The 9,747-nt window shown below is 34.8% G+C and overlaps 1 protein-coding gene across 1 annotated transcript; it reads left to right on the plus strand.

Annotated features, from left to right (window-relative positions):
• Positions 1-730: 730 nt before the first annotated feature.
• LOC101833807 (olfactory receptor 4K3-like) lies at positions 731-1,648 on the plus strand. Its single transcript, XM_005064798.2, has one exon. The coding sequence runs from the start codon at positions 731-733 to the stop codon at positions 1,646-1,648; it is 918 nt and encodes a 305-aa protein (XP_005064855.2).
• Positions 1,649-9,747: the final 8,099 nt, after the last annotated feature.

The following is a 9,747-nucleotide window of genomic DNA, read 5'->3' on the forward strand; positions in this document are numbered from 1 at the left end:
TGAAACAGAAAGGAATAGAGGCAGAGAAATCATCTTTCATGAAAAAGTGAAATCTCACCCTTTAGAGTTGAAATTCTGTAAGTATATGACAAAAAGTGACATCCCACAGGCTGAGTGATACATAATTGTTCAGAGATACACTCTGATGGATTAGTCCAATATTGAAGAAAAAACATAATGCTAGAAACATGACTTTAGCTCATGGATTCTCAATTTATTAGATGAACCATTTTTATCACATATTTTAATAGAATGTGTCTAATTCTGTCTGTTCAGAAATAGTCAAAAATAGATTTGTGCCTGGAGATTTTAAGATTATGGTTAAAATATGTCAGCAGGTTGTCATTTTGGTATAATAACAGTCAAATGGAGGCTGTAAAAGTATCACAGATATTTCTTGAAGAAAATTACCTTTGAATAAAAAAAGGCAGATTTAAGGCTTGAAAAATATAAACGGAATATTTGATATTTGTAAACAATAAACTTATTTACATACATAGATTATATTTAAGACATGAAAAGATTTTCCTATATTTAGAAAAAATTCCCTATTATGGAAAATACACACACACACACACACACACACACACACACAAAGATATTTTAAACTTGACTGGATTCAATACTACGATATGATTTGTATACTTGACTAAGAACATTAAGATATTATTTCTATTTCAGGAATTCCTAGGCTCTGTCTCTCTCAACCCATTGGAGCACAGTGTACTAAATGGAAGAAGCAAACCAGTCTGTGGTATCTGAATTTATTTTTCAGGGACTTTGTACCTCAAGGGAACTACAGATCTTCCTCCTGCTGCCATTTTCCACCCTCTACCTGATGACTGCTGTAGGAAACCTGTTTGTCATGATATTAGTCATCACTGATCATCGTCTCCATTCTCCCATGTACTTTCTGTTAGCCAATCTGTCCTTTATTGACTTTTGCCTTTCATCAGTTACTACCCCAAAACTGATCATAGATCTCCTGAAATATAGTAAAACCATTTCCTTTGGGGGCTGCATGAGCCAAATCCTCTGTGTGCATCTCTTTGCAGGGGGTGAGATGGTACTTCTTGTAACAATGGCCTATGACCGCTATGTGGCCATCTGCAGGCCACTCCACTACACCAGCATCATGGACACACAGAAGTGCATCTGGCTTATTTTCATATCATGGATCATTGGATTTGTGCATGCCATGAGTCAACTGATCCTGATTTTGGAGCTACCTTTCTGTGGACCTAGAGTGATAGACAGCTTTTTCTGTGATATTCCTTTGGTGATGAAATTGGCCTGCGTGAATACTGATACTCTGGGAATCGTGATAAATGCTGACAGTGGCGTTTTAGCAACAACTTGCTTCATTCTCTTGCTGATATCTTACACTTACATTCTATTAACTGTTCAGCTTCACTCTAAAGATGGCTCATCAAAGGCACTCTCTACCTGTACATCCCATATCATAGTGGTTGTGCTGTTCTTTGGGCCTGTCATTTTCATCTATCTATGGCCAGTCAGCATCACCTGGGTGGACAAGTTTCTTGCTGTATTTTATTCAGTCATTACACCTCTCCTCAATCCAGCCATCTATACACTGAGAAATAAAGATATTAGGAATGCTATAAAGAAACTGATAAATCATATGTGAGTTCTGAAATAATTTTTAGATATGTTATTAGTGAATTCATTGTGTACACACCATTTTATCCACATGGAAACTGAATTGTATAATTTGTTTGAGGAATTTATAATGGTAATTAATATATGGTTATTAAAATAGCCACTAGAAAAACATATTCAAAATTGTAACACTCATAGTCTTACCATTTAGAATGAGTAGCAGCTCTGCATAAAATGTTTGCTTATTGCAAATTAGATGATAATAATGTTGCAAAAAATGATCATGTTATTATACATTACCTGTGTTCTAAAACTGTACATGTCACTTTACTTAGATTGTTATTAACAAAATCCTCTTTGATTTTTTTTATCAATTTCTCCATCTTTAAAAGTATGGCATTATATGCCCACCTTAATTCTATCTTTGTAATAGAAGATATTGAAGATATTTGTGAAGACTGCATCCACTTAGACATGAAAATGCTGAACAAATCAAATCATAATGCTAGTTGCCTCATATTGATATCATCTCTGTCAGCTTTATAGCCTTAATTCTTCATATGAATTCAAGATTTTCCTGTATATTTTCCTTAACTAAAAGGATAATTTGTTAATAATATTTGAATGTACTTTTCTCAGTTCACAAATTATTTGCATGATTATGATTTTATATTATATAATGAAATAACATACCTGTCAAGGCCATTTAACTAAACATGCCCTTGATAGTATGGTATCTATAATAATTTAAATTATATAAAAATTGTGGGTCATTTCCTGGATAAACTATGTGTGTACATGTCTATAATAGCTTGAGGTCTAGTGCTTTTCTAAACAGATATGAAAGTAATAACTTCTTGAATTTCATGCCAGTATTTCATGAACTAATGGTTAATATGAACATATATATTCATATATAATATGTATATATATTCTAATAAGTCAGAAAGGTTGTTACAACATAAATTTTCTAACAAAACCATGCAAGCACATGCATCATGCATTCCCATAATCACGTGACTATAGGCAAGTATTGCTCATGTCTGGCCACCGACTTTAATATGTAAAAATGTGTAGGTTCTGGTGTCTTTTTCTGAAGAAATTGTCTCCAGGTTGTATATGGGGTTAACTATCAACAATTTTGTCTCCATATTTATTTAATAAATATGTTCTTTGACAATATATGCAAGAAGCTGATCACGTTTAATACAGTCCCTGAAATATCATTTCCCTCCCACTCTTATTATCTCCTTTCCCAATCACAAAAACACACAAAAGTACCTGTGTACATTTATGTATTTTTGCTTTGCTTTGTGAACCATTGCAATGACCCATAGCCATAGGTGTGTCCATTAATTACAACTGTCTCTGGAGAACTATGACCTCATCTGTGGATCTCCACTGAAGAAAATTCCCATCACTGCCCCAGAATAAACCCCTGTTCCTTATCAGATCATCATGGTTTAGAGTTAGAATTCAAAAACAATGCAAATTCCAGAAAGCCTGCAAACTAATGGAAACTGAATAATGCTCAACTGAATTACCCCTGAGTCAAGGAAAAAAATAACAAAAGAAATTGAAACTTCCTATAATTCAATGAAAATGAATGTACAACATACCAAACTCATGGGAAACCATGACAATAGTACCAACAGGAAAGTTCATAGCACTAAATGCCTATGTAAAGTAGTTGGAGAATTCTAACACTATCCAATTAAATAGAACACATGAAAGCTCTAGAACAAAAAGAAGGAAACTACTCCAAAAGGAGTAGTTGCCAAGAAATAATCAAATTCAAGATAGGAATTAAAAAACAAAATAGAAACAAAGAGAACAATAAAGAGGATCAAGGAAACAAAGAGTTGGTTCTTTGAGAAAATCAACAAGATAGAAAATCCCTTATTCAAACTAAACAAAAGTCAGTCAAAAAATATTCAAGTTAACAAAAATCAGAAGAAAAAAATCATAACAACAGACACTGAGCAAATCCAGAGAACCATAAGGTTATATGTAAAACAATTTAATTTTTCCAACAAAATTGAAAAAATTAAAAGAATGGGCAATGGACAATTTTCTAGATAGGTACCACATACCAAAATTAAATAAACAATTTAAATAGATCTATAAATCCTAAGGAAATAAAAGCAGTCATTAAAAGTTTTCCAACCAAAAAAAAACAAACAAACAAAACAAAACAAACAAACAAACAAAAATACCTAGGACCATATGGCTGCAGCAGAGAATTCTACCAGAATTTCAAATAGCTAACATCAATACTCCTTTGTTTTTTTTTTTTTTTTTTTTTTGGTTTTTGGAGACAGGGTTTCTCTGTATTGTTTTTGAGGCTCTCCTGGAACTAGATCTTGTAGACCAGGCTGGTCTCAAACTCACAAAGATCCGCCTGCCTCTGCCTCCCGAGTGCTGGGATTAAAGGCGTGCACCACCAACGCCTGGCTCAATACTCCTAATTTTTGATATAATATAATTGCACCATTCTTCCTTCTATCTCCTCCCTCTAAATCCTTCTATATTCCTCTAAACTCTCCTTAAAATTCACAGCCTAATTTTTCATTTATTATAGTTGCACATGTATGTGCTATTGAGTCCATACAATGCTATTTGAGTGTATCTTTTCAGGCCTAACTATTTGTTCTTCCCTGAAAAAGAATGCCTCTCCTAACCTTAGTACTCCTTATTTGCCTATAGTTCTTTTTGTAGGTTTGAGAACTCATGAACTTTTCCCTGTCCTTTTACATGTTCATTGGTATCATCCTTGTTTAGCCCATTTTGGACAACCATTTTGGTGAAACTTTGTGGGTACCATGGAATCAAGGAGTTTTCTGTGACAATTTATCTTGGAATAATATCAGAAGTCCCATCTTTTCTTGTGTCATGTATTGCTATCAAAAACAATGATTAAAAAATCAACAAAGTATCTGTAGTTCTTCAATATATATACCTTGATTATTTTTCTATTATGTGTTTAACTTTATCTTCAGTAGTACATTTATGAACACATTTTCACAAACTAACAAAATTATTCTATTTGTATTTCACATTTTCTGCAGTTTCCTAGTCTTGAACTTTACTTTTCTATGAAAGCCAATTGCATATGCAACAGCATATTATATTCAACTCCTTTATATTTCTTACATTGTGCAATCTGATTTGAACCCTACACCAAGAGAGATGATCAATATATTTGTCAGAAAAAACTTCGTACTTTGAACCAAAAGGATCTGAAGCACTGAATACCAATGCTATTTAAGAAAACAGATTCATTTTAAAGAGTTTGTATTCTATCATCATACTGAAAGGGATCATGTTTTCAAAAAAGGACCACAAGCAATAACTTGTATTGCTATGGGAGTCAAAACAAATGGTCAAAGAAGACAAGAAAATGTTTTGGAAGACTGTAAACCTCACTTATGTATAAAAATTAGATAAATAATTAAGAGTACATTATATTACTTTTCTACTTATTTCTTAAAAATGGATGTTAATATATTTTGATAGATATCAAACTGGTATGGCCAACAATTTCAATAATTTACTGTATGTCAGATCTCAAAGTTAAGAAAATATACCCATAGGATCAGGCAATTTGGGTCTGTTTCTGGGCCCGTGCTCCAGTGACTGGAGACTGCCATTGAGTCTCCTCTCCCAGTGGGAGCCTATGCACAAGATGCCAAATCTTCTTCTCCAGGACTAGGAACAGAAAGAGGAGAACAACCAGAGTATTGGACTTAATTGCATCCACTGAAAGGGAACCCTGGTCCCTAACCACCAGGCAGTAAGAGGCTCTTTCTTCACCCACTAGAAGAAGGGATGGGAAGGGGACAATACAAAAACACACTCAGCAACAGAAAAATAAATTTGACACCACCAGATTCTAGATACTACACATCAGTAAGACTCCAACATTCCAATGTAAATGAAGCAGAAGAGAATGAGCATGAAAATGATAGAGGCCCTCAAAGAGGATATGGAAAAATCCCTAAAAGAAATGGAAGAAAAAGAAAACCAAAAAATGGAAGAAAAAGAAAACCAAAAAATGCAACAAATGGAAGAAAAAGCAAACCAAAAATGCAAGAAAAGAAAGAAAAAGCAAACCAAAAAATTCAAAAAAATGGAAGAAAAAGCAAACCAAAAAAGTGTAAGAAATGAAAGAAAATGCAAACCAAAAATGCAAGAAATGAAAGAAAAAATAAACCAAGAAATCCAAAAAATGCAACAAATGGATGAAAAGAAAAAGTAAATTGCAAGAAACAATTCAAACAGTGCAAGGGTTGAAAACTGAAACAGATACAATAAAATAAACACAATCTGAAGGAAAGCTGGAAATAGAAAAGCTGGGCAAATGGTCAGGTACTACAGACTCAAGCATAACCAACAGAATACAAGAGATGGAAGAGAGAATCTCAGGTGTTAAAGATACACTAAGAGAAATTGATTCATCAACCAAAGAAATCCCTAACACAACATATCCAGGAAATGTGGGACAACATGAAAAGAAGAAAGCTAATAATAATAGGTAAAAAAGAAGGTGAAGAAAATCACCTCAAAGGGGCAGAAAATACATTCAACAAAATCACAGAAGAAAACCTTTGAACTTAAAGAAAGACATGCCAATGAAGGTACAAGAAGGTTACAGAACACCAAATAGAGTGGACTACAAAAAAAGTCCCCACGCCACATGATAATCAAGACTCCAAATATACAGAATAATAAAAGAATATTGAGAGCAGCAAAGGAAAAAGGTCAAGTAACATTTAAAGGCAAATCTATCAGAATTACACCTGACTTCTCCATGGAAACTCTGAAAGCCAGAAGGTCCTAGATAGATATTCTACTAACACAAACAGACCATGGATGCCATCCCTCACTACTATACCCAGCAAAGCACTCAATCACTATAGATGGAGAAAACAAGATATTCCATGACAAAGCTACATTCAAACAATACATATCTACTTGCCCAGCCCTACAGAAAGTTCTGGAAGGAAAACTCCAACCCAAGGTAGTTAACTACAAACAGAAAAACATAGGCATTAGATAATCCCAACTTACCAACAGCCAAAAGAACAAAGGGGTGGAATTCCACACATAATTCCACCACCAACAACCATTCCAAATCAAAGAAGAATGAGCAATCAATGGTCATTAATATCCTTCAATATTAATGGTCTTAACTCGACCATAAAAAGACACAGGCTAACAGAATGGATTCAAAGACAGAACCCATCATTCTGCTGCATACAAGAAACACACCTCAGCCTCAAAGACAGACATTACCTCAGAGCTAAACATTTGGAAAATATTTTTCAATCAGATGGACCCACAAATCAAGCAGGGGTGGCAATCCTAATATCTAACAAATTAGACTTTAAAATAAAAACAATCAAAAGAAATGAAGGAGGTCATTACATACTCATCACAGGAGAAATTCACCAAGATGAAGTTTCATTTCTGAACATCTATGCCCCAAATATAAAGGCATCCACATTCATAAAAGAAACATTACTAAAACATATAAAGCCCCACACACTTATAGTGGGAGACTTGAACACCCCACTCTTACCACTAGACAGGAATAACAGACAGAAACTTAACATAGAAGCAAAGGGACTAATAGAAGTTATCACCCAATTGGGATTAACAGACATCTATAGAACATTCCATCCAAATAAAAAAGAATATGCCTTCTTCTCAGCACCACATGGAACCTTCTCAAAATCAACCACACACTTGGCAACATATCAAATCTCAACAGGTACAAAAAAAATTGGAATAACTTCATGCATCTTATCATACCACCATGCGTTAAAATTAGATTTTAACAACACAAATTGCAGAAAACCTACAGCCTGACGGAAATTGAATAATGCCCAATAGCACAATTCCTGGGTCAAACTAGAAATAAAAAAAGAAATTAAAGACATCCTAGAATTCAATGAGAATGAAAACAAAACATACCCAAACCTATGGGACACTTTGAAAGCCATGCTACGAGGGAAGTTCATAGCAAAAAGTGCCCACACGAAGAAACTGAAGAATAGTTACACCAGAGAATTAACAGCACAGCTGAGAGCTCTAGAATGCAAAGAAGCAAAATAACCCAGGAGGAGTAGATGCCAGGAAATAATCAAACCGAGGGCTGAAATCAATAAAGTAGAAACGAGGAAAACAATACAAACAGTCAAAGCAACAAAGAGTTAGTTCTTTGAGAAAGAAGATAGACAAGCCTTTATCCAAACTTACCAAACAGCAGAGTGTGAACATGCAAATTAACAAAATCAGAAATGAAAAGGGGAAATAAAAACGGATACTGAGGAAATCTAGAAAATCATCAGGTCATGCTTTGAAAACTTGTACTCCACAATATTTGAAAATTTAAAGGAAATGGACAATTTTCTGGATAGCTACCACTTTCCAAAATTAAATCAAGAACAGATAAGCAATTTAAACAGACCTATAACACCTATGGAAATAGAAGCAGTCCTCATAAGTCTCCCAACCAGAAAAAAAAGGTCCAGAAGGCCTCAGTGCAGGATTCTACCAGAAATTCAAAGAGCTACTTATACCAATTCTTGTCAAAGTATTCCACACAACAGAAGCAGAAGTGTGTAATGATAAACAGCACACTTACTGAAAGTAAAACTAAGTATTTATTGTAGAAATTACTCACAAGATACCAAACAAGTAACCCAGTTGAGCCGAGTAGTTTTCTGCCGCCAAACTGGAAGCCAAAAGCCAGAAAAAGAGACCAAGACTTCCATTGTTCAATCTTTTATACCTTCCCCCATAACGCCCCCTAGCCATGCCCAAAAGTGGGCCTGGCTAGTGATGTAGTTCACCACCTACGTACGTATACGTTTTTACGTCCATCCGTATACGACTTTAGTCATGCCTAAAGTGGGTGTGGTTAGCGGTGTCATAAACTGCTCTTTTATTACCTCATCTGTATGCGCCTCTAGTAAGTCACATGGTTAATGGCGGCATTGTTTTCCTCCTACAATTCCCCTTTTAGTCTAAAAAGTATATTTAAACTTAAAACAACTAACTTGTGTCAATGAACAAAATGTATCAAACATCTATCCCATCTAAACCTAAACTTATCTAAAAGGAACACCTAAATCTGAACACCTCCTTCCAATCCCAACTCTAAAATAATTGAAAACTAACACTAACAGGTGTAAACTATCCTATAATATCAATAGTAGGGAGAGGGGGTGTGGAATTCTCAAAACTACTTCCTGCTGAGATGGGACGATGATAATCTCATGGGGATCTGTGAGAAGAAAAATGTTAGTGTAACAAAATCTTCAGTAGATCAGTCTCTGTATGTCAGGAGATGCTTGATTGAAGTTCCTGACTAGGGTTCTAGTGTTGATTGAAGCTCTCGTCTGAAGCTCTGGCCAGATTGTAGAAGATGTGCTGTTTCAGTTTCTTGGTCCGGAGTTGTGTAGAGTGATGTAGTTTCAAGCCAGTTTCAGGATAGTGCTTGTCAGGTGGAGTCAATGATGTGGGGCAGTTCAGATGCCTCCAGTCCAATCAGGTGAAGTCAAGAAAGTAGATCCTCATTCTCTTTCTGAAGCAGTTGAAGATTGCTGTCATGTAATCCCTTCTCTGGAAAACTCAAACATTAATGTTACCAAAGAAATATTTTAGCATTTATATGTATGCATCCTGGAAGAAGTGACAATAGGGAAGATGGTAAACATGAAGGAAATTAGACTTTTCAGAAAAAGAAATCCACCGATAACAGTCCCTAATTTTATTTTCTTCTGTCTTATATCAATGGCTCTTTGATATAATAGAGAAATTCTGAATTTTATTTGAATAATATGCTTGAATATAGAGTAGGAGAGCCAATCCAACTCGAAAGCCAGCTTCAGTTAAATGAATGGGGACCGAAGTGTGTGTAGAAATAAAGACAAAAGGGTACTATGAAAAATAAAATAGAGGTATTTAGACTTTGATACCACACAGTGAGTTACTGTTTGTTTGATGGTCCTCAGGGTAGCTATTCATTCTTCTTCAAGAATCCATATGTCCAGTATTCTTTGTTGAGTTTGCCTTTGAAGACAAAAATAATCAAAACAAAACACTCTCTTTCCTTTTAGG

This window comes from Mesocricetus auratus, unplaced genomic scaffold (assembly GCF_017639785.1).
Source record: "Mesocricetus auratus isolate SY011 unplaced genomic scaffold, BCM_Maur_2.0 Super-Scaffold_100004, whole genome shotgun sequence".
Classification (NCBI taxonomy): Eukaryota; Metazoa; Chordata; class Mammalia; order Rodentia; family Cricetidae; genus Mesocricetus; species Mesocricetus auratus.

What these genes read in the sequence shown, in the direction of transcription:
- LOC101833807 (XM_005064798.2), top strand. Translation starts at nt 731, where the DNA reads ATGGAAGAAGCAAACCAGTCTGTGGTATCTGAATTTATTTTTCAGGGA.